Source organism: Tigriopus californicus, chromosome 10 (genome assembly GCF_007210705.1).
Source record: "Tigriopus californicus strain San Diego chromosome 10, Tcal_SD_v2.1, whole genome shotgun sequence".
In the NCBI taxonomy this organism is placed as follows: domain Eukaryota; kingdom Metazoa; phylum Arthropoda; class Copepoda; order Harpacticoida; family Harpacticidae; genus Tigriopus; species Tigriopus californicus.
This window is the reverse complement of record NC_081449.1, coordinates 1736302-1760722: the sequence shown is the minus strand read 5'-3', so window position 1 is coordinate 1760722 and position 24421 is coordinate 1736302. Positions and strand designations below refer to the sequence as shown.

Here is a 24421-nt window from a genome sequence, read left to right as displayed (position 1 = left end):
AATCTGTACTGAAAAATCTCTAAAACAAAGGTCAGTTTAATAACCGACTGAATGGGCATTACACCTTACACCTTTATGTTCAAAGCAAAGCTTCCATGGAAGTTCCCCATGTTTAATGAGCAACCTTTCGGTCTTTTCCCCCGGTTTTAATGGCTTTCACCTCTCTCTTTCTCTCTCTTAACGGCCTTGCATCACCTTGGAGCTTTGAAATGAAGTGAAGTGGAACACTGCCTTTTTCAAATAATGGGACTTTTCCGCCTCGAAATACCGAGGACTCGTTCTGATTGGGTGAAATGGGAATGCTCCCATCGGTTCCTTGATTCCATTGCTAATAGATTGGGATGATTGGGTCTGAGGGAGACCTGTGCATCAATTAGCTTTCGATGAATCCACTCTCGAGCGATTCCATTGGCATCTGCTCAATGGCTGCTTCGATTCGGCCCCTTTGTTCAGGATCAGGATCCAATTATGTGGGTGGTTCGAAGAACTTGGACCACAGAGGACACGAAGGTATAGAGACGGAGAGAGGTTTTCGTAACTTGGAGACACATACACACACTGTGGATTTACTCATGAATTTGGGGAGTCAGTCTGCTCACCATTGAAGGTCATTTATATTCAAAGAGTGCGATTTGTTCAACTAGAAAAGTGTTGGGGTCCTTGGAAGGGATCAAAGGCTTTTCTCGGTTTGAATTCCAAAAGCAAACGGGAAACGTTTCAATGTCCAATTGTTCCAAGTACAATTTCTCGGATTATTGTCGAGCTTTGCATTAAGATACTGCGACCAAACTCCGAAACTTGGCTGGGCTTTCATGTTATGGTATGAAACAACCCTTTTGGAAAGGCATTAAATATTCACGTTTATGATGGCTCAAATTTAGTTGGGTCGGATGAAGACGTCATTTATTCCCAAGATTGGCACACAAACACCTCGAGTTGGCTCATGATCCCGAGACAAATGGGACACAACGCCATTATTGAGTGATGGTTATGTATGTTGGTGCTCCAAGTTTGATGGCACGTTCAGATGGCAAAAAGTAGTCGCCATTTGTCGCTTCAATACTTGGGAACATTANGGGGGGGGGGAGCTATCAAGAAAAGCTCGAACAACAGTTGCCATTCTTGATAGAAGGGTCTTCGACTAAAAAGTTGCACGTATCAAACCCATTTTGCGGAGCCTAGAAAAATGGTTGCCATTCATTGTGAGAGATCTCTTGTCGAGTCCCATATAACATGAAGGAAGAAACCAACAGATCAGATGGTTCAAAAGAGGAAAACGCGTGTATGGCATGACCATTACCTAAATTGGAATTGCCAAGGTTTCTTGGGCTAAATCCCATGGCATATGATTCTTGTGGGAATTGCAGTATAAATGCATAAAACGAGACCGTACGTAGTGAAGGCTTAATAACGCACCAAATACCAACGGTGGGATTCCCTTCTTTATTGGAACTAACAGATGCTTTCGATAACAAGATCAATTGGGAGTACGATCAGCACGTACGAACCAGAATCTGGTTGGATTCACCCGAGTTCAGTCGATCAATTAACAGACCAAACATTATTCTGGGAAAGATTAGTGCGAGCAGATAAGTCATTAACCTTTCCTGTCGGCATACATACGTCTGCATTGTGTTTCAAGCGAGTTATTCCTAAATTATTGATGAGCATCAAGTCTGATTTCGAGCAAGAGTTTTCAGGCGCCTATGACGGCAAATGAATAATAAGATTATAGCGAGTTGCCTTGCTTTAAGGACTTGACAAAGTAGACGAGGTGCAGTTTTGCAATAGATTTCATGTGGCTATTACTCAAATGCAATAACGAGAATAAGAAAGAGGGAGCTGCAATTGCGTTTTAACATGTTTGGGCATAACGGAAAGAAGAGCGTTTTAGAAAGTGTGGTTGCTTGGCATGCTAAATTGATAAGAGTTACGTTTATATGCGAAATAGTGATCTTGTCTGACATTCCGAAGTACAAAGTTTGAAGTGACTTGTTTTTTTAATGAACTGATGAATATTTTTGGATGGTGTCAATGGCCTTGTCGAAGTATGCACGAGAAAATCTGTTGGAATACTTTGGAATATATTTATTTCTTGAAAAGTAGAGAGTGAAGAGTGAGAACTGCTTAATTTTGAAAAAATGTTGTTCATTTTTGAATTGCAAAAACCATGCATTAGCGACAGTTTATATGCTTTCTTAGGTAACGGCTGGTTCTTTGGGCGGCTTTATCTTCATCATAAAGTGCATACATTAGTTTGAAAAATAAGCGCTAGTTGAAAATTCTCATTCGTGAGCGAAAACATGTTATGAAACCACACCTCACATTTAATTTACCGCTCATGCAAAACTGTCAGTTTAAAATAATTGGTGCACCGCAATTGTACCAAATTGCTCGGTAAGCTCAACATTACCAAATGCCGCTCAATTATGTTGTAACCCGCGCATTTTTTTTAGTTTTTACACAAGTACTCACCTCCAAATGCCTCATGCCTGCAAAACTTTGAGTACCAAATACGACATGGCTAAATAAGACCTCCCCTTACAAGTCAGAAAAAAGGCTGGCGACCTTCAAGGCGTTCCGAACGGAACATGACATTGGGTGTGTTCCTTTGAATAGCTCATGTTCAAGGCCCAACCTTCAGGTCCTCACTTGATAAATCCAACGTCATCATCCTCATCACGGGACCTAAACAAACTCATGTTTACGTGGGCCTTGATTGCTCACTGGCTCACTCCAAACTTGGGAAACAGTTGATTTGAAGCGTGATTTATCGCTTGATTGGTGGTCCATTGGCTAGAATTGAGATGTACCATGAAGTAGTGTTATTCCTAGGTTTGAGCACTCATCCCGTGAGCAACGTTCTTGGATTCAGGATGCGTCTTTGATCGAGCTCCTTGGAGCGAACAATTGGCATTGATCTTACGAGAACGAGTACGAGAGAGAAAAGAGCACCAGTTCATACGATACGTTCAACAAATGGACCTGGAGAGGAGCCAAAACAGTTCTTATGACACGAGCCCACATTTTCAAGAGTAATGAAATGCAATGACCTCAAAACATGGTGCATTGAGCACCGAGGGTAAGACTTGAGATGGGGAGAGGGAAACGAAAACGACCTGGACCGAGTAATGATCAGTACTCTCGCAATTCGGTCCTTGTCCGTGTGATGAGCAGTTCAAACCTTCAAAGCGACACTCCATTTATCTTGGCCCAGTTACAACATTTACTCCTCCCTTGCTTTTGATTGATGATCCAGTCATTATTTCTATTTCAGGGAGGCTCTCAGACCCATTGGATACCCACAACGTCACTTGGGGACCATCCAGCCTTCGCTCCAAGTGTTGATGGCAAGTGATCCCAATACTTTTGGCTCCCTCCTCCTCGTCCCACTCAACGAGGATTGTTCTTCAGGGCTTGCTTGGCCTTTTCATCCCAACTTGACAGCTTGAGTGTTGTTACTACCAATGCGTCCACTTTCAGCGGAAGTGGAACCAAGTTCTTGGACCCTGGACTTGTGACACGTGAATCGGCCAAGTTTAAGCCTTACAAGCGTCTCAACCCAAATGTCCGCCAAGAACAGCAGTGTGTCCTCATTGGAGGCCTATTACAGCGGCGAGGACAACCACGTCAAGGTGTTCTTTGAGTTCGTGCTCCATGGGATCGTTTTGAACTTGATTGGCGTGATTGGTTTGGTGGGCAACATTATTTGCATTGCCATCCTGAGCCGACCACATATGAAGAGCTCGACCAATCTCATCCTGTGTGCTTTGGCCAGCTTTGATGTCATGGTGATCTTGTGTAGCATGTTTATGTTAAGGTAAGCACCATCTCGAGAACGCCCAGGCATGGAATGGCACACACTAGAAAAAAGGTCCCTTGTTCCTTTGATGAGTAAGGGAACGAGCAGTTTCCAAGGTGGTCTCCATTTATGAGGAATATGATACCAACGCTTCGTCTAGTGGAGTATCATCCAACCACGTGCCTCTTCTTTGTACGTACATGTATCTGAAACGACAAGAGGGCAGGGCTCCTCCTATGGTTTCTGTCTGTACAAGAGCCAATGATGTACAATGAAATGAGTATACTAGAAAGGGATATGAATACCTACTCAATTCAATTCTCAACATTTGTTGTCGAGAGGTTTTTTTTTTTTGAGGGGGGGGGGGGGGTGGATTAGCAACTATTGTATGATCATTCAATTTCGTGTTGATTTTCTCTAGTAGTGTAAATGAATTGGGCCTGATTGAGGTTTGGCTTTGGGAAAACAACTTCTCCAAGGTGTCCACGGTTGTAGACTTGTAGTGGATAATGAGGAAGTGCCATTCGTATGTTAGGTTCGACACACTAGATCTTTGTCAAGCCAGCTGTCCTTGGCCCAATCAATTGATGGATCTCTGGCGTATTGCGAAGCATTATTTTTTCCCTCTTGATACTCAAAAGATTGTGTCCCAATCTTAAGAGTCGTTTTGATGACCATATTTGAACCTTTTTCCTTGTCCACGGATACTCCAAGATAGACGTGGAAGGAGGGATGCAAAGGAGTCCTACAAGTCTTTTAAAATACAGCGTGGTAGATTTTTCATGTCTGAACCTGAATGGCAACTCTAATTTTCTGTTCTAATCAATGTGTGTTACACAGATATTCAAAATGAAACACTCAAATTCGAAACGATATGAAGTCGGTTCAATCCATTTTTTGGGTCAAAAGCAAGGGTTTGAGAGTCATTTGAAATTACTCGTCAAGACTTGTAACATTGAAGAGCATTTGAGTCTATGAGTACATCTGAAAATGTCGAAATAAGCTCGAGTCTGAAGACTCTTAAGAGCCATACATGCACACGCTCACAGAGCTTGATTGATCGATCATCCTGTCATTACAATTTAACACAAACCGTGTTTTACAAAGGTTGGGGCCTGGAATTTTGATGCGATGACATTGACAAAACAATTTGAGGAAAAATGCAAAAAGCCTCTGGTCCACGTTGCTAATAATAGAAATATCGCTTATTGTCGAGCGCCACTCGGAAACACACAATGTTGAAAAAATTCTGCATTGGGTAAAAGGTAGAATTGCATGTTTGCTCGGAAATGGCAAAATCATTCGAGAGATGGTTATGAATGCACTCCTCGGGAAATAAAGCAACACCTGGCGTGGTGTTGTTATTGTTTTTGGTTAAAAAAAATTCCCACCAATTCTGATTTCCTTCCCAGTGACCACTTTCTATGCTGAACTCACACTGCCCTGAGAACAAAATCTAAAGAGAAGCCTCGATTTGGAAGAAACAGCATACCAAAAGTACCGCAGGATAAGTTTGCTTCGATTATTGTTTAATCTGAAGAGAGCATGTGTTATATAGATACTAAAGATGTCCCATGGCCAATGAAACTTAGAAGTGATTCATTGTGCATCACATCTAACAAGATTCATTACAAAAATCAACGTTTGCAAAACTCTTGTAAATTATGCTAGTCATGCATATGGGGATATGAATCAGGATTAATGAAATGGGTTTTGTCTCCCACGTAAAATAGTTTTATTTGCTTGAACTACTTACAAATGAAATTCTTTATCTAGATACAGTCGAACTTGGATTTAACGATATTGTCCGCCATCGGAAACATATCGCTAAATCGAGACTTGAGTTGAAATCGATATAGCATTTGGTAAACAGCAAAAATATCGTTAAATATGGGGTTTTACTTCTTTTTTACGATTGTGTTTTTTTTGGTTTTGGGTGATAGTGCGGAGGGCGCACCTCTCCCTGCCAGCGAAGCCAGCCATCACATCATCCATGTCCAAATTCCGATAGGCAATATCAAGTGCAGCATCAGTTTTGGTTCTCCGTCTGTGGGTGTAGCTAGCGTCTAAAAGTTTCCTTGAGAAAGGTCAGGGAGGAGATTCGAACCAGGGGCCTCTCTCATAATGCCGTAGGAAACTGCACTAACCACAACACCACGTCTCCTCCCTTAAAAAGGGTTACATCCGGCGCCGGGTTTTGAACCACCGGTGGAGAGGCTTCTTGCCTTGTTTGTGCTGCCTCTTAGACCGCTCGGCTACACCACCTCCTTTCGTTTATTTTTTTCCACTCAACGACGACGTTTTTGCCCATCGGACCTCTCCCTTTCACACTATCAATTTCGTGACAGATCTGATGAATAATAAGCTAAACGGGCTCAAATCTACCATTTCAGACTTGCATTCAAACTTGGCATTTGACAAGGCCTAAACAAAGCAAATTAAGACATCTTGACATCCAAGACCATCCATCCATTGTCAGCTTTGAATGTGGTAGAACTTGGTAGAGTAAGTTCAGAACTTGCCATAGATACTGTACGTCATGTGCTTCGTAGAAAAGGAAGCCACCCGCTTGGAGCCACAATGGTATTAGCAACTTTTGGGTAAGAAACTTGGACGGAAAAAGAAGCGAGAGACGTAAAGTTTGGGACACACACACGGTCCACTCCCTCGAATTTGCCTTGGAATGTTCCAAATAAACCAAGCAAAGGGTCCAGTGCTTTGGATGCATTTGACAAAGTTAGCGGTCTAATCCCAAGAGATTGGTCCTTTTGTTCAAGTAGACAAAATGTTTTCATTGGAACTTAAAAGCGAACCAATGATAAACAACATCAAGAGATCACATTAGCAGCCCGGAAAAGTGACCTTTGTCTCTTGATTTAAAAATTGAGGCCATACTTTACTTGACAGTTATTCCAACTTCATCGAACACCTGATATTAATTTTTTCAACAGCAATACTGTCAACTTGAGTAGTTTTAATTCGAACTGTTTCCCAAAGGTAGGCAATTTCAATCGAAAAACAAACTAATCAACTGGCATATTTATGCGTAACATTAACCAATACCTTATGCATTTGCCCAACCTTAGAGTGGAACCAATGACTCATTTTGGCAAACATGGACCTTCGCCGATCCATCAAATTAAAAGCTTTCATATGAGCACAAATAGAGAAATGACAACATTGAACTTAGCAGGAATTCTGAGATGCCTGAAACTCTGAATTTAGATTATTGTCCTGCATTGTGATATTGTTCCGAACTCCAATTTCAAGGTGGGAACTCCTCGAGCCAATTTTGGACCAGAAGACTATTATTCTTGATTTTCGCCCACGGCTTGTTGCGACCTTCAGGTGTCGATACTGATCCCAGAAGGGAAACCAGATCAAATGAAAGCCTGGGCAGGAAAATAGCCTGTGGAGTTTCAAAAATTCCATTTTAGCCCAACGGTCTCTGGCAGAGATGCTGAGGTCCAAAATCGCCAAAAACTTCTTGGGATGCAATTTAAAGCGTTTTAGACTAAATCTGTAGTAGAATCTGCGAACGTGAGAATTGGAAGGATATTGGATTTGCAATCAACTTCTGAAAATTGTATCGCCATAAAGTTGGTCATTGTACTCTGATTAACTACATCTCCATGACAATATGCACATAAGGTTTGTTCCAGGGAACTTACTTTTCCTTCCGTAAGCAATATTCTGCGACATTTCTACTGACATATATGGAAGAAGTATGTACTGGGGAATCATTAGATGCTAATCGAGAGAATGTTTAGCGACGTTCCCCCAGAAAGTTGTTCCCCATATCAAAGATTTCTAGACACTGGATGTCTGACGATAGCCCACTCTGTTGGCTAAACAGTACAATAAACCGGTTGCTGCAATGAGAATATCCATTGTACTGTTTTACCAGCCGAATGGTCGGTCGTCCGACATCCCGTGTCTAAAAAGCTTTGCCCAAATAATGACAATGTATTCGTGTTGTGGGATGTTTCACAAGTATGTACACTGCATTTGTGTGGCTTTCCTTTCCTGCGTGATTCATGGATAAAGTGAGACGGATTTGCTTTGAATACTAATTGCCTTGGGCTTTCAATCATCCACAAGCTTAACTATCCCACGCTCCACAAACCATTGCGTTTGTTTCAGAGAAATATATGATTGAATTAAACGCGGGTTCTGGTTGAAAAAAAGAATCATCATTAGTGCCTTTCTTCCTATCAGCAAAAAAAAATGGCCCATTATTCGCAGTGGAGTGTGCACTTCCAGTAATCCTATGCTAGCCTTCTGCAAACTGAAGCAGATTGGACCAATGCATCCAGATCGATTTCCGGTATGTTTGACTCATTTTTTTAAGATCTTTCAGAATCTTGTGCTTGGTCAATGTTAATGAAAATATTGTATAATTGTAAAATGATTGTCTTCGTCTTCGACATTGCTGAAATTTGTTTTTCCATTTGGGGCTCTTTTGCTTGCTCTGACCAAATCTGCTCTTGGCCATAGCAACCCTGAGCCGCTTTTAGAATTAAAGTAATAAAACAAGGAATGTAGATGCCTTCAATTAAAGGCTGGTCATTTTTAAATCATTTACTTGTAAAGATATATTGTCAAAAGCTTAGGTAGCTGGCCGAGAGCAGTCCGAGAATTCGAATTTTATGTAGTGTTTACAAAATAACTTTGGTAATATCTTCTGAGTTCCCTAGGTATGGCAGTGGGCTTAAAGTTGGCCATGTTCATCTATTCAACCAGATCTTGTGACCATATTAATTGCTTACTTGGAATAAAGTGAATGGTTTTGGAGATAAAAAATTTTTGCTTCCGTTCTCAGTCCACATCTCTAGAAGTCCGTGCTCTGACGTACCCAAAAAAAACGTATATTCCACACCACGGATACTTGAGAAAGGCTTACTGTACTATGGCAGAGAACATTTCATGTCTCCGGGACTTCTGACGTAACCAAAAATACTAACCCTACCAAATTTAGGCCCAAAAATTGAATTGGTGACCTGACCTAAGGAGGACAGGTGGTTACAGCTATATAATAAAATAACTAGTGCTGGGGCAAGTCCGGCAAAAGGCTCGAGTCCAGCAAAGGACCTCAGTCAAACAAAAAGACTCATCTTGTTTTTACTAAACTAAACAAGGCTTATGAAATCATCATTCAAGGGCTGCATTCTTACATGGTCAATGCACAACGGAGTAAACGCCTTTTTCTGACGAAATTTTAAAGAAAAAATGGTCATTCTTTTTGACGAGTTTGAACTCAAGCCCTTTTCAAAAGACTTGAGTCTGGCCAATTTCTCCAAAATCGAGTAATAGATTCGAGTTCACTTTGACCAAAGTCCGGACTCACCCCAACACTAGTAGCTGCATAAGGTTTTAAGTCTATAAATTTGAAACGATCCTCTTTGGAAGTGACTGTTATGAACTTGCCTTGCTCTTAATGGTCACGATTTCAATCTCTTATTCTTTTTGCATGTGTTTGAAAAAGAAACTCAATTGCTCCGACTCAGAAGACCGTTGCAAGTCCAAAAACTATACACCAAAAAACCCTTTTTTTTGCATGTTCTTAAGCACTACCAACACTCAACTTGAAACCGTTATGAGCAACTTTCGTGTTAAAATTTTCTACTTCAAAGGGTCTTTGCGTTTGAAACGTCTTCAAGCAACCTGTATCTTGTGAAGAGATTAATCAATAGGGAAATTTGGGGCATATCCCCTTAATAAATGTTAAACAACTTTTGGTTAACTTTCAGACCTTCGTTGCTTCAAATTAAGTGGGCTTTGTGGGTGCATTTAATTGTATTTGCAAAAAAGTAAAGCTCATTAAATCTTGTTTTTCGAGTCACAAACAATTTAAAAAAACCATTCCTTGAAAGTATGAACAATGTACTGTTTGCACTTCTTTTACATTTGATTTCATTCCTATAATATTTGTCAAGTTGTTTGTTCATCCGAAAAATTATATATATTTCAACCTATTGAAAGTGTTTTCAGTTTCTTAGTCCAAATAGTTCTGTTCAATCTGGTCCGAATCCGATAAACAGAGCTCAGCTCGGTAATCCAAATCTGATTTTTTTTCCTCATTCCCATTTAAACCGTATCAGGGAATTCGTGCCTAATTCGACAATAATCTTAACGTTTTCGTACAATCCGCTCGAAAAAAGTCCAAAATCACAAAATCGGAACTGAATTTGCAAGAAAAGGCTTAACCCGTCCAATCTTAACAATATACCTCACTTTGAGGCTTTATAAGAATCCTTTACCGTTAGACATTATTGGTTAAATGTGAAGTTCAAAAATATAATGTATGTCCTGTTTAGTTTTTTAGTTACGGGTGAGAAAAAATATTAACCATATGAGCATTCAAAGTTCGATTGTCATAAATATAATATTCTTTATCGGAATATTAATCTGTTCTCCATGCGTATTTAGATTTAAATTCATCCCAGACAACTGATCATTCGGTTGGCAAAACAGGTCAATCCAAATCAGGAACTAGGCACTCAATAAGATTCCAGTTCGAATCTGAGAACTATTTACGCAATCTAATCCGAATCCGAAAAGTCCGAGTTTTGACTATGAAGGCTTCAAATATTTAGTTTGTCGTTGATCTCTCAACAGGGTTACTTACGCCTTTTTGTGTTTCTTTCTAGTTAAGGTTTTGTCACTAACCCTTTTTCTTGGTTTGATTGAAACTCATTTTCTTGGGCGATCTCAAAAAGATCTCGAGGAAGATGCGGGATTCATCGAGCTGTACAATGTATTTCAGAATGCTAGGGATCCTCAAATGGGCAAAAAGACTCTTAATCAACATTTACCTGACTTGATTATCAAACGTTATTCCTCTAAGGCAGACACAGGATCGATAATAAAACAAAGAGATTTTGAACTAGAGATGTAAATGCCATTTACGTGTTTTTCTGGCAATGTGCTTCTATAGAAAAAGTAATGCAAACAACCAATAGTGCTTTGACCGTTTGATGTGAAAACAATCTTTTATTAGGGTCATAGCCATCAAGCAGTAGAACTGTGTTTCATTAATATTCATTAAAATCTTAAAATAAATTCATGCAACTGTGAAACAAAATCTAACCAGAAAGAAATGATAAAAAATTCAAATTAAATATCTGAATTAATTTTTAGGGGCCAACCTATTTTCAACATTATGTGTATCCATATCTCATGGTATTTTTTTTCATGGATGGAGTCGCACCCACATTTGGTAGTTCAGTTAGTTTAGTGCTTTGCCATGTTGCCTCGGAACGTTCTATGAATAGAAGAAAATTAAGCCCAAGATGGGACAATGGGGATTTGGTCCAATTCATGGTAGATCTAAGAAGACACTCATCCATCAATGGGAAGATCTAGAGAGAGGTCAAATTTGGGGGTCGAGCGGATAAATGGTCAAGACAACATGAATGGACGGCCCAATGAATAAATGAATGAACTGAGGGCTTGTTGCTCGTTCTAGATGTTGTGTTGGTATTCCATGGATGGGAGATGTATTTTATCTAATTTAGGCTTAAAACGAAGAAGATCAACTTTTGGAAAGTAAACCCTTGTTTTCATGGAAAAGTGTGAGTCTTTTGAGACAAGAGTGAGCATTAAGGGGTAGTTTGTTTTCTTTTTGAAGCCATTCATTGGCATTTACTTCTATCTGATTAGCCAACATACTCACCAAGGTTCTTTGAGCCGTTTTATCCGTCTCGGGAAAGGACCAGGATCTTTTGGCTCGTTGACTGGATCTCCTTTTTTGCTGAATTGCTTTTTGAATTGAGGTAATCTCCTCCTTTGCTGATCTCTTCTACTAGATTATTACGGACACTTCTATTCATCTCGAATGTAAACCACCAATGACGTGATATCTCCTTTTGATAGCTACAGGTGATCCCAACTTAAACCGAGGGATTCCCACACTGACCCACCGATCTCAAGACTCACGCCTTTGGTTTCAAAAATAGAGCAAAAGTCAAACCACGGATATTTTCACATTGACATAAAGAATCCATTCTGAGTGCACTGTAAACGTCCTCCACAAAGAATCTTACGGCGAGTTGGCAATGATTAGGCATCACGGTGCGATTTTGAGATGATTTTTGTTTGTCTAGAATTCCTTAGCTTGATAAAGCTTACTTCAATCCCGCTCTTCCAAAGACTTCAAAATGCAGCTTTTTCCAAAAAATCAAGTTACATGATATTTAGTAACCTCTGGACTCAAATTCAGGTGCATTGCAAGTTTTTACCCGAATTTGGAAGCATTGGCCGAACTCGAGTCTTTTAGAATGGACTCGAGCCAAAATACGTTAAAATTGATTTATAAAATGATTTTCATTCTATCCATTGGATTTCTTCACAAAACGGGCCTTAGTCCGTCTTGAAATAATCATGTAAGATACTAGCCATAAAAAGGTAATCGCTTTAGCCTCATCTAAACTCGAGATTTTTTGCCGGACTCGAGTGTGCATTAAGAATTTGAACCACCAAAGGGCATGCACGAGTCAGACTTGTTTAGGGTAACAGGGTTTGAAAAAATGAAAGACTTTGAACAGTGGTCTCGTTAGTGTAGTTTACTTTAGCTAACACCGAACATGAAAAAAATAATTAAATTAAACTAGATAACCAATGGTAAGACTACTAATTATCGTCTTGACTTCAGAAGTGCCTTTTGCTCTCCCTTTCACCTCGCTTCAACATTAAAAGAAGGCTGAACTTCATCAGCGAATGGCATGCCTTCAAAGACCACTATTTCAATCCCATTCTAACTTATTGACGATATACTAAGATGCTCTCTGTCTTGGCTTTCAGTTTGCCCGCCATTTATCGTTACACCGAGGACGCCTTCTTCACATTCTATTACCAGGACGTGTTTCCCTATATCACTCCGTGTGTGTACTCATTGGGTCTCATCGCCCAAACGGGATCCATCTACAGCACCTTGTGTGTCACAGTGGAACGCTACATTGTCATCTGCTGGCCTTTGAGGGAATGATACAAGCGGTTCACAGCGTAGAATCTGGTCCAAAGCATTACTGCAGCACTGTTGTGTAATGTGTGTATACAGTGGTAGTCACGGGAGAACTCTAGTTAACGAAATAGGCAAACAGTTGAAGGCCATTGCAATCCTGGAGTACAAACACTTGTACATGTCAATATGATGCGGTATTGATGGAGTCCTAAGAATGACTGTCGAGATGCTGTGCTTCCTTGAGTTAGATGCTAAATCCGAAACTGACAGATTCTTTTTAAGTTAACGGGTATTTGTCTAATTTGATTTAAGAAGCACATTAGGGTATGAATTTCTGCCTCAATTCAGACTCCCATTTATTTTTTGACGAATAGTTCGTAAAGTGGAGGCATGTTCATTGTTTTCAAGTGTAAAGCTATTCAATCCATTCAAAGGCCTTTGAAACCTTCAAGTTGAAAAGAAGTACTTGATTTAAGGTATTCAAATGTAAAAAAAGTATATCTAAAGACAACCAACAACATTATCACTCAACATGGATGTTCAAAATTTCATTTGACTTGGAAATGTCGGTAAACGAATGTGTTCTGCTTTAGATTTTTCATTGGATGAACTGTAAAACTGGCCCAATATCAATTGTTTTGTGGGCTAGCTCAGCTATCAGAAAGAGTAACTTTCAAACTTCGTAGATTCTTTGCCAAGTGCGAATTATTTCAACCATATTTTCTCGTCTAAACAAACCAAACACTCCAAGAGTATCCACGAGATCCTTCAACAAAGGCTTTGTTTTGGTTGTAAATTGATGGAACTCGCGTCTGGATGTGGAGAAGTACCCTCCAAGGAGTTTTCTTAGCCGTTGGATCAATATTTTTATGGCAAGAAGGGTAGAAGGCGATGATTTGACATTGAGTTGAAAGTCATCTGGTGTCAGTCTTTCACTTCTAATTCCATCCAACACGAGGAAACCCGCCACCAGAAACTTCAGCTTGAGAAAGATGTGGACGTGAGTGATGTTGTAACATTCCCTCGGGGCGCACTTGGAACTCCTCAGATCCAGTGAGATCATCACAATTGGCCGGACCAAATGGGCTTTAGTGTTTATCGCAGCCTTCGCCGTTCTCTATAACATCACGCGGTTCTTTGAAATCACATGGACCCTCGCTCAAGATCCGACTGATCCCCTCAATGCCACTCTCAGAGCAGAGCTCATCACGACGAAACTCAGGGAGGACCCCATTTATATTAGTGTCTACATCACAGGGATGTATTTAGTGTTTATGTATACCTTGCCGTTTAGTGGACTGTCAATCTTGAACTATCTCATCTTTGTGGACGTCAGGAAAGTGTTTCAGATCACGATTTACCGAAGATTTTTGCAAATAAAAGCTCACGCAACCTCTCTGAGAGTGGGAGGTAGCACGGTAGTAACTTTAGATCAGTTTCAACATCAATTGAAGAATTTTTACATCTTGAAGGAATCAATAAAAGGGAACATCTTTTACTTTTCCGGAAGTACCGTAATGTTGCGATAGGTGAAAAAATATTTGATGATTTGCTTGATCTGAAACACATGTTACGCCTTGTATAAAACAGACGATCCAATGACAGAAACGTGACGCTCTCTTCGCATCAACGAAAAGAGAGGAAATTGGCAATAATGTTGATGATTGTGGTGTTGGTTTTCCTGATCTGCAATGTGCTGCCATTCACCGTGAACCTGATGGAACTCTTCAGCATCAGCTATAAACCACTTACGGAAATTTCCAACCTGTTAGGTGAGCTGTCAAACTGGGGAAGATGGTGAAGAGAAACTTGGCGAACACATTTTTCCAGGATACCAAGAAAATAAGGGAGGTCCGTTTTTGAAAAAGGGGGATAAAGTTGGTCTTTGGCAGTCATAAACTCAAAATAAGTGACCCTACTCGATTGATTTGACAGGAATTCCATTGCCTTCCGAAATTTTGACATGTCACTGGAACTGAATGCACAATTTCATTCTAGTCTTTTTATGATCACCTTAGCCTTTTCATGGCCTTATTTCCGCGTTCAGGTGCATTTTTAGCTTGAGTATATTTTCTTCAAAAAGAGTAGAATAGCCTCTGAACTGAAAACGAAGGCCGGGAAGGGTCTGGAATTTGGCAATATCGTACCAAATGGACCCTTTTCATGGATCAACCAACTTCAGAGAGCAATCGAGTGGATGTAATTTGATCTGGTCTCTTCTTGCTCAGAGACGAGAGGCTCTTGGTGGAGTGATCAACTTAAGACACCTCTTTTGCTTTCAGTGACCGTCAACTCCTCTTGCAATATTTTCATTTATACCATCTTCGGAGAGAAGTTCCAACGCCAACTTTGTCTCTACACTAGAAAATGGTGCTTGTTGGTGGGTGATAAAGAGGATGATCCGTTTATGACCAAATCCTTCTATGCCGGCAGTCAATACCATGCAACCTCTTCAGGAATGTCTTTTCGTGCTCATTCAAGCCTTTCTCGAGTTCGACTCTTTAGCTTCGCTCTTGCCCTAAGAGTCAGTTCCATGTACTACGGGAAAACTTCGAGTGTGTAGTTTGGGTTGTAAACCGTAGGTGGGGGCCAAAATTTCGTTGTGCGTGATCGGACATTTGACTCACCAATTAATGGCTCGTTTGCATTTGTATATTGCCAGAGCGCCAACCAAGTAAGGGTAAGGCAAATTAAACTGCCCCTACTCCGTAACGTCACCACCGGTTGAATGCGCTAGACACTAAATAAAGGAAGTATAGAAGAAACATTTCACCACTAAATCAGCTGACTTAGTTGTTACATAGTGCAGCCTTTTGAAACAAGTCTGATATGAAAAACTTTCCTTGGCAAATGACTTTTAAGGAGTCGATTTGAAGGCTCATATTGTTACCGCACGGCTGCACTTACTGCCACCTGATCAGAGTCAACCCCATTTGAAAAGTAGATATCCCTTGGCAGAAATGGCTTCCCACGACTATTACCAGTTTCCGCTTTTCCGGCCATCTCAGATTCTGAGTCGACTGGGCCCTCGGAAAGTGTCTCTTAAATTTTGAGTAGACATGAAATAAGCTTGAATGAGCATTTGGGTTTAGTTCAAGTAAATCGTCGCCAGTCGGAAGTCGCAGGCTCCTCTCCGGGAAAGGCCAGCAATGCCAAGACCAATTTGCTGACATTCGAACCAAACAACCCGGAGAAAACAACGAATGACAATAACATTATGGCGCCCTCAAGGCCAAACTCCAATAATTTGTCCCCTATACAGGAAACGTGCGAAGGCCTTGGAGGCGGCGACATGGATGCTCACTCGTCAGTATTGCAAGTTCTCCCTCCCACAGTTTTGGGAAAGCAAACTAAATTGATCTATCGTGACGACAAATGTTTCTTGAGCGAGGTCTCGGTGGAACCACACCATGGATCGGTGGAACGTGGTCGTTCATTGTGCCAACCATCCACGCGTGGCATCAGGGAAGTCAAAGCGCCACTTCGAGGATCATCAGAGGACCAATCCGAGTTCTAACTTTTGAGCACCGTCTTTTTGAAAAAGTACAGCTGAAATAAAGTTCAAATCGACCGACCCATCCATTTGAGTCCAAATATCGAGTCAGTCGAGTATCAAGTTTTGTCAAACCTTTTGGAAGAGAGCTAATAAGGGATTCAGCGTGTTCCACAAACTGACCTTTTGTTGAAACCTTAGACAGACATTTACCCGCAAAGAATTGTCAGATGTTACCAGGTTTCGAGCCACTCTAGTCGGGATGTATGTGGGAATTTTTGTTAGACTTTGACCCTTCAACACACATGTTCCACTCCTGGCATGAATTGGTGAGATACAGGGTGGAAAAAAATTGCGGGTAACTACTGGGGCTGACTGACATCTCAGCACTAAAAATTATATATTATCATATTGAATCGGCAGCTTTCATTGAAAGGCTCTTTTGAATATACCACCAGCATATCATAAATAATTCAAATTTTGCTCATAGTCAAAGTAAAAAGGCGGGAAATTCAAACTGATCAAAAATCGTCATTTTCAAGGTCAAAGTTTCATATATATGGTTCCAGTCAATAATTTTGCCCAAAAAATGTTACTACAACACGACATTTTTGTAGCCGTTTCAAAATCAATCACAATTAGAATCCTTTTTGCATTATACTCTAGGCTAGAAGGAAAAAAACCTTCAGACCAATATATAAATCTCAAGCTTATGTCGGCAAATCCCTTATGTACTGTAAACTTGATGATGATCCAAATACAAAAAAAACTCCAAATTGCCCCTATGCTAGATTTCACAAGAGATTGCCGCTTCTTTCATTGAATGATCATTTATCAAACAAAAAATAGTGGCTAAGATTAATCCAAAAGAGAATGTTTTACCTAACATCACTAAAGAATTGGCCATAAGCAAAGTTAGTCACCCTTGGAAAATGATGAATTTTAGAAGCTGCCGACCTCCTGTAAGGGATAATTTTGAAGGTTTAGGTGATTCCACTTTCATCTTACCACAGGGGGCAAAACGAGCATCATGGACCGTTTTGGCTTTCATGGGGGGGCTGGGACTAATTTTGGCCGTTACTTGTGTTTTGCTTGTTACCAAGGCCTGAATCATGAATGTTATAGTTTAAATCATACTCTACACATTATCACATATTTTTAACCCATTGACCATGACATCTAGTCGCTTCTAAAGAAAGACAACTAGGCACATTTCATTCAAAAATCATCCAGCTACTTCCCCGCCAGCCCAATCTCATCATTTCAAGCTTAAAGTTGTCATGCTCCCTGCTTGTCTCGTCTCTGGCTCGAACTATCTCAAGGGGTGGAACTCAATTGAATTCGGTCATCAGTTCCGTCGATTTAATGAGTTGAAAGTATTTGAAGCACATAAGTTTTCTGGCAAGTAAGTTAATATTTTTTTTTAATGAAACGTGCACTTAGGCGCATACGTTTTGATTCAAAACTCGAACATGTAAGATCAGGGTGATGGCAGTGCTAGAAAAAGCAAATAGCAAGTAACGGCCTAAACTAGTCCCTGCCGCCTAAGAGAGCCCAAACGGCCCATGAAACTCACTTTACCTCTAGCAGTAAGAAGATGATAATGGAATCATCTAAGCCTTCGAATTCATCCCCTATTGTAATGGTTTGCTAGTTATGGAGTCAGATGGCACATCTCTCACTCGGCCGGCCATCTGCTGATGGATGGTGTCCCAATTGAGGGATATTTCCACTCCGTCATCACAGCCAACATTTATAGTCCTTTTCATTCTCCTCTCCCTCCTCTCGTTGCTGACAAGCTAACGGAGAAATACAACAATACGCTCTGAGAGGCTCCACTTGAAAAAGGTATTTTTCGGGTAACAACTTCTTGCTGATCTATATTAAGACCATAAACTTGCAGCATACCAACGACATTTCCTCTAAAAGCTAATGACAAGTTTAGAAAAAATAATGATTTTAAAGCAGTCATTAAAAACTTGTGAAACTGTGAATTTCCTGGTACTATTTGTTGACAATGATAATTCCAAAAGTGTTGGCGAGTTATCAACCATGAAGTATACAACCTCCTCTAAAACGATTATTTACATGTCATGTTTGTTCGGAATTTTATCCATAGAGAATTTGAAACGTTTCCCAGAAGAGTTGATGGCTTATTCATTTTGTCACAGAATTTAGGCAATAAATTGTTCATTTAATGATCTCTTGATAAAGTCTGGCAACTTAGAGCTTATTTTCTCGCATCTACGTTGATTTGTCCGCACCTTGACGAAGAAGAAGAGGGCGCTTCCTCCGCTCAATGAAAAGGGTTTTTACTACCTCAACGTCGGGAATGACCACAGATTCGACCATTTAAGCTCTTAAAAGTAGCAAATCATGCTGAAATATAAATACCGCAAAGAAGCTTGGACTTGACTAGCCTGGGAACGATCCAGGATTTGCAAATTGGAAAGAGGATGCTTTACCAATACGGAACTGCAGATAGTATAATTTAGCGGCTTGAGTAACGACGGTACAAGTAGCGGCGTTACTTCTAATGTGTTACTTCTTGAGTAGCGCTTTCAGCAACGCGTTATATTTCCGCAAGTGTTGGTGGCTTAAAACTGCAAAGCAAACGATTTGTGCATCTTTTTTCTTCCAAAATTAACGGTATCGGTATCGACAACAGTAACGTGTTATTTTTTAAAAAAATATATAACCATTTTAGACAAGTAACGGTGTATTGTTTTTTGGTAACAGTTCAAGCCCTGAGGATTAACAGGAGAGGTTGGAAGAGGGAAACGACTTTTCTTACGTTCAAGCCATGGCTATGGGTCCTCTTTTTGTTCTTTATATTGGATTTCACTCCAAGCAGCAATCCCTTTTTTTATCAAGGCAAGTTGTATTGGCGTGAAAAAAATGGGGTTTTAGCGCTAAAAATCAGTAAATCATAAAAGACTTTTTTTTCATGTAATGCCTTTTCCGATGTTCAGATCTTTGTAAGTAAATTTAATGCTAACTCGTTAAGTTCCAGTTTTTTTCGATAATTAATGTTTTTTTTTATACGAGTGCTTATAACATACCTCTCTGGGCGCTACGTGGAGTGGTGGTTTGACGCAGTTCCACGTCACGAGAGGTCAATGGTTCGATTTCCTTTTAAGGCAACTTGGTCAATTTGCCTCAGGTAAGGATTCAATCTTACTAGACAGTTCGTTCCACATGGATTGGGGAATAAATGACAACAATCACTTGTGAACAGACTTGGATTTATGGGTTAGCCCATTATTCAACTTGAGATAACATAATTTGATTACTTTGCTCCCAAGGGAACAAGGGGCATGTTCGCCTAAACTGTTGTTAAGCCCTCTAAAATCAAACGTTTTCATGCAACCATCGGTGCGATAAATGCAGCCAGTTCCAGATGCATTTCATCCAATCAAAGTTGGTGTTGGTATACTGAGGTGGTTTCGCTTTATTTCCCTTGCAAACATGGTCTGGCGAGTGATTCAACATGAACAACGGGATCAGCAGCGAATTTGGTGAAATGAGGAGGAAGAAGAGGCAATTCCTTGAAGTACACAAGTAGTGGCAACGGTTATTGTTGTTGAAGCACAAGAGAGAGAGAGAGAGAGTGGGCACAGAGAGATAGGGGGGAGGCGTTGTTCTCGTCAAATAAGGGGGCGGGGCGTGTTCCCATACGTGATCAAAATACATACACAAAAAAAACGCACGAGTCCTCGGTCCATTTCTGGTTTCCGTATCTACACACGTGACAAAAGCAAGCAAAACACAAAAAGACGAGGATTCTCAATGACAACCACTGTGGCGTGACCAACTCGTAGACCACATCGGATCCTATCATAGATCCTAGATGGGGTGCAATTATCTAAAAAAAGGAATCACTGAAAAATAGTTCAAATATTTAGTCTCCAGATCGCGAAGTTATTTGGGGTTACTCAGGGAGGGAGGTAGGGACGGAGAGGGGAAAGAAATTCGGCGTTGATTTGCTGGCAAATGAAAGATAATGCACACGTATGGGTTAAAACAAAGTTGCTGTAGTTCTGATTCATCTCTAGTTGATTGCCGTTGATTTAGACGTTCTTCATCATTTCTTCATGTGTCGTGAACTACTGGGCGTGCCTCCGGTTTCCTTCGAACCACGTCGAGAGGTCTAAAAACGGAAACAAATCGAGGTTTATGAACGCATGTATTGCTTATTAGAATTCCGAAAATATATCTAGATCAATGACGGAAAGACTGACCTCTTAGATTCTTATGCCTAGATTGCTGTAGAAATTTGTAATTATGATTCCAACAAAGTATTTCGAGTATGCCGTCTTCAATTAGGTAACGTATTAAATTTGAGAGGCTTTAGTTTTTGGGAGGTCAGTCTTGTTTGCGTTTATCGACAGACTTTGATTTCAGTGAACTATGGGATAGGACCTCAGTCCAGAAAATCAAAGACTTCTTGTTAGTCGAATCAAATGTCGAAACATTTGACAAGTGCATTTTTCCATTACTTAAGGCGGAAACCAACAAGAATGGGATTACTTTTATATTCCTCTTCAAGGACTATCTTCAGGAAATCATGAGTTATCGTTCAAAACTCAAAAGCCCGTTGTCTCGTTGAATAATTTTGCATTTACTAAAGTGCTCCAGATGGTGATATTTTTCAAAAACGAGTTTGTAACATCCCATCCACACTCTGGTATTACCTCGGGCCATTTAAAATATGCTACAAAAAAGAACTTGACGATTTTAGAATTATCAACTAAAAAGCTCACCGAGCCCTGAGATTTATGGCCTTGTTTGTTCAAGTGTATGGAGACTAAGGCCAAAATTTTAATTCATCAAACTCCTACATAAATGAGCTTCGGATGTCCTTTTAATTTTCTTTTTCTTTTTTTTTTTCAAAGTTTAAGTTCAAACTACTAATCTAACTTTTCTAAGAAGATTTTGGAAATGGTACGTGTATGATTGAATGCGTTTTCCATGTCTGATTGGGTGTCCCTGGGCGGTGCCAGAACTTGGGTTGTTAAGATGTCGTTTTCGCAAAAAAATAGTCATTTGGGGCCAATTTTTCGCATGTTTTGTGGATGATGCAACGAAAACTGCAAATATCAAATCTCCTTTGAAAACGGAGTAAGAAATTTTATTTGCGCTAGGATGTCACTCGTATTTTTCTTTTCTTCAAGTTATAGCTATTTTTTCCAAACACGTCAACTATCGTAACTCGTTTTCTAAGTTTGAACGACTTTGTTGACTGATTGTTCGACAATAAGATCATTGTAAATTAGTCAATTCAACCCTCGATGCGACAATTGCAATTCAGTAACATTTGCTGTACATACTACACATGAGTAGCAAATCCCTCCTTTCAGGTCATATAAAGAACATCGTACGCATACGAAATCTTTTTTTTTCTTTCTAAAACTAATGACCTGTCAATCAAGCACCCCCAAAATTGCTCTTACCACTGCGAAATGTGCCCCCGTGTTGGTGGATGGAACCTCGGGCGGCGCCATTTGCTGTACAGTCTTGTGTCCTATGTCCATGGCATCGGCCCCTCCTCCTCCCCCGCCCCCGTTGACGAGTCCAGGCATGCCCTCACCCACACATTCAGGGGTTTGCGGTTGCCGCAGATATCGACGTTTATTCCGGTCTTTGTGATCGCCCCCCGCCCCATTGGCCCCGTGGGCTTCGGAATCTTGCTGAGGACCCCCGAATTTAAGCATGTTCCAATCGAAAACATAGTCATAGGTGAAGCCCTGCTTGTGTAATAGATTCCGAAACAACTCCCGCAGATAACTGAAAGTAAAGATATTCGATTATAACGAGTCATTCCTCTCTGGTTTTGGAGTTTAGTTCGAGAGTGGGAGCTCCCTCATCTCCGGAAAACATTGGAAAGCAATTGGGTAACACGAATCTTACGACGTTCCCGTGGTTCAGTAAGTCGGATTAGCGCTCATTATGAGCATCCGGTGTCAATCCGTCAGTTGACTCCTTCCATGGTGATCTCGAAGGCAAGTGACTACCCTCAACGTATCCCTTAGTTACCTGTAATCCGGCCATTCCTCGAATCTCAACGTTCGACAATACTCCAAATACGTGGCAAATTCAATGGGCGTTCCTTTGCATAAGGTCTCCACAGGGGTGGCCATTTTCTTTTCGGAGATCCTCTCGTATTTCTGTTGCTTGGTGACCGCCCTCAGGCCTTGCCAGGGGAGGGTTCCCGTGACAAAATACATGAGGATGTAACCCAGGGACTCCATGTCGTCTCGTCGACTCTGCTCGATCCCCATGTGAGTGTGAACACTGGCATAGCGGGCCGTACCCGTCAGATTCTTGTTCTCGCGGTAGCGGATGTGTTGGTGATTACGGGAATCTCGATACTTTTTGGCCAGGCCAAAGTCGATGATGTATACGAGATTGCCTTTCTTCCCTAGGCCCCTGCACAAAGAAGTGAACATACGAACGTTCAATAGAGACCCCGGGTTTTTTCATTTTTGAATAGAAACAGTAAATCCCAGGCCCGACCGACAGCTACTTTGAAGACGCAAAATCCGTTGAGAGCGCTTGTCAAAGCCAGGTCTCATTTCCGGAGCGGGATATCGAAAATGTCGGATTTTGTTTGAGAATGGGAAAAGGCACGGAGAGCATTGTTGTGACTTACGACTTACATAAGAAAGTTGTCTGGTTTGATGTCTCGATGGATAAAGTCCTTGGAATGGATGTATTCAATGCGGGATATGAGCTGGTCGGCGAGAAGGAGGACGGTTTTGAGTCTGAATCGACGCGAGCAGAAGTTGAACAAGTCCTCCAGACTTGGGCCGAGCAATTCCATGACCATGACATTGAAGTCACCCTCGGACCCGCACCATTTGATGGCGGGGATGCCCACCCCGCCTTGCATGATCCGGTAGAACCGCGATTCGATGTGCAATTGAGGATGCTTGGTCTTGATACATTCTAATTTGATGGCCACTGTAACAAACCAAAGGGAAATTTTCAGGCCTCAAAATGGTGGTCAAAAAAGTCCAAAAAAGTCAGAAAATAAATTTAATGAAATTAACACTTTGATGAGAGCAGGGGATGAAAACAAAAGGAAACCTTTTTCTTTGCGGAAAGTGGGACTACAAGATAGATTTCTTACTAGAGAAATATCCATTCTCCTATGCTGATGTCTGGCTCAACTCCGCAACACATACTTTCAGCTCAGTTGCAAAGATTGGGAATGTAAGTCGCTTAGGACTTAACTACATATTGGATCGAGTAACAAAACATAAAAGGGATCGAACTTTGTTCTTTAGATTTACTAATCTTCACTAGTTGAGTGCCGTTTCGTGCAAGATAAGGAACAGATAACTATTTCAGTTCGATTTCCCTTAGTGGAATTTGGTTCACACAACTATTGTCCAAACAATGGACTGTGACAGACTTAATGAAACTGTCACGGTCATGACCCTTCCTGATAAAACGTTATAAAACTTTGCAGGCAACAACGGCAAATAACGAGAGTAATGGTCCAAAATTATGTAAGCCCAGGATATTGAAATGTTTCAGCAATTGACAATTATCATCAAATCCTTTGAACTTGTAATTCATCTGACCTGACGAAATGGTGATAGCTATACATTATCCGTGAACTTCACAAAACAAGCCCATGCCGCTTTTTTTCCTCTTGCATATGGCTGTTTCAATTGTGTTTTAGATTTTTTTATTTTAACTCATACCGAACTGTTCTGGCATAATTGAAAATGGCCTCTGGGGACAAATATATTTTTTTCTTTCTGGAAATGACAGATCAAATCATCAGTTTAACTGTCCTTTTGATGGGACCATAACTTGAAGACCAGGGTTCACTCTTGGAAATGAGACCTGAAGGTTTCCCTAAACTAAAGGGCTTTAAGGATAATATTCTCCGGTGTTCCAATTGTCTTATCTTTGGCAAGCTAGCAAAATCGTCCCACATTTCCTCTTTTCGAGGTCAATGTTGGCAGTTTGAGTGGCAAAGAAATGGCAAACTCCTGATTGGAAGATCTCAAGCAAAGGAAGATGGCCAAGCAGCATTGGATACGAATCCCCTTATGGGGTCCACAAGGCTAGGCTCATGATGCACATTTGAGGGGCGATTTCTCAGGCCCAATCCAACCCGTTTTCACCCTGTCACAGGTCATCGCGAGTC

The 24421-nt window shown here is 40.8% G+C and overlaps 1 protein-coding gene and 1 long non-coding RNA gene across 3 annotated transcripts in view; one reads left to right on the top strand and one right to left on the bottom strand.

The window, feature by feature from the left end:
- LOC131889126 (uncharacterized) overlaps positions 1-16376 on the top strand; it is a 20545-nt gene extending 4169 nt beyond the window's left edge. Inside the window, exons 2-5 of one of the 2 annotated variants that reach the window (XR_009374175.1) lie at positions 3278-3820; positions 12605-12761; positions 13813-14536; positions 15047-16369. This is a non-coding gene — a long non-coding RNA (uncharacterized LOC131889126). Of the gene's footprint in view, positions 1-3277; positions 3821-12604; positions 14537-15046 lie in introns of both variants that reach the window. The other variant, XR_009374174.1, reaches the window with a different exon arrangement.
- Positions 16377-19690: 3314 nt separating this feature from the next.
- On the bottom strand, positions 19691-23220 carry LOC131888710 (casein kinase I-like; the record flags this gene model as incomplete). Its single annotated transcript, XM_059237631.1, is given in 4 exon segments — positions 19691-20407; positions 21711-22044; positions 22294-22686; positions 22917-23220. Coding segments are annotated over 4 exon segments (1097 nt in total), but the record flags the coding sequence as incomplete, so codon positions are not given.
- Positions 23221-24421: the final 1201 nt, after the last annotated feature.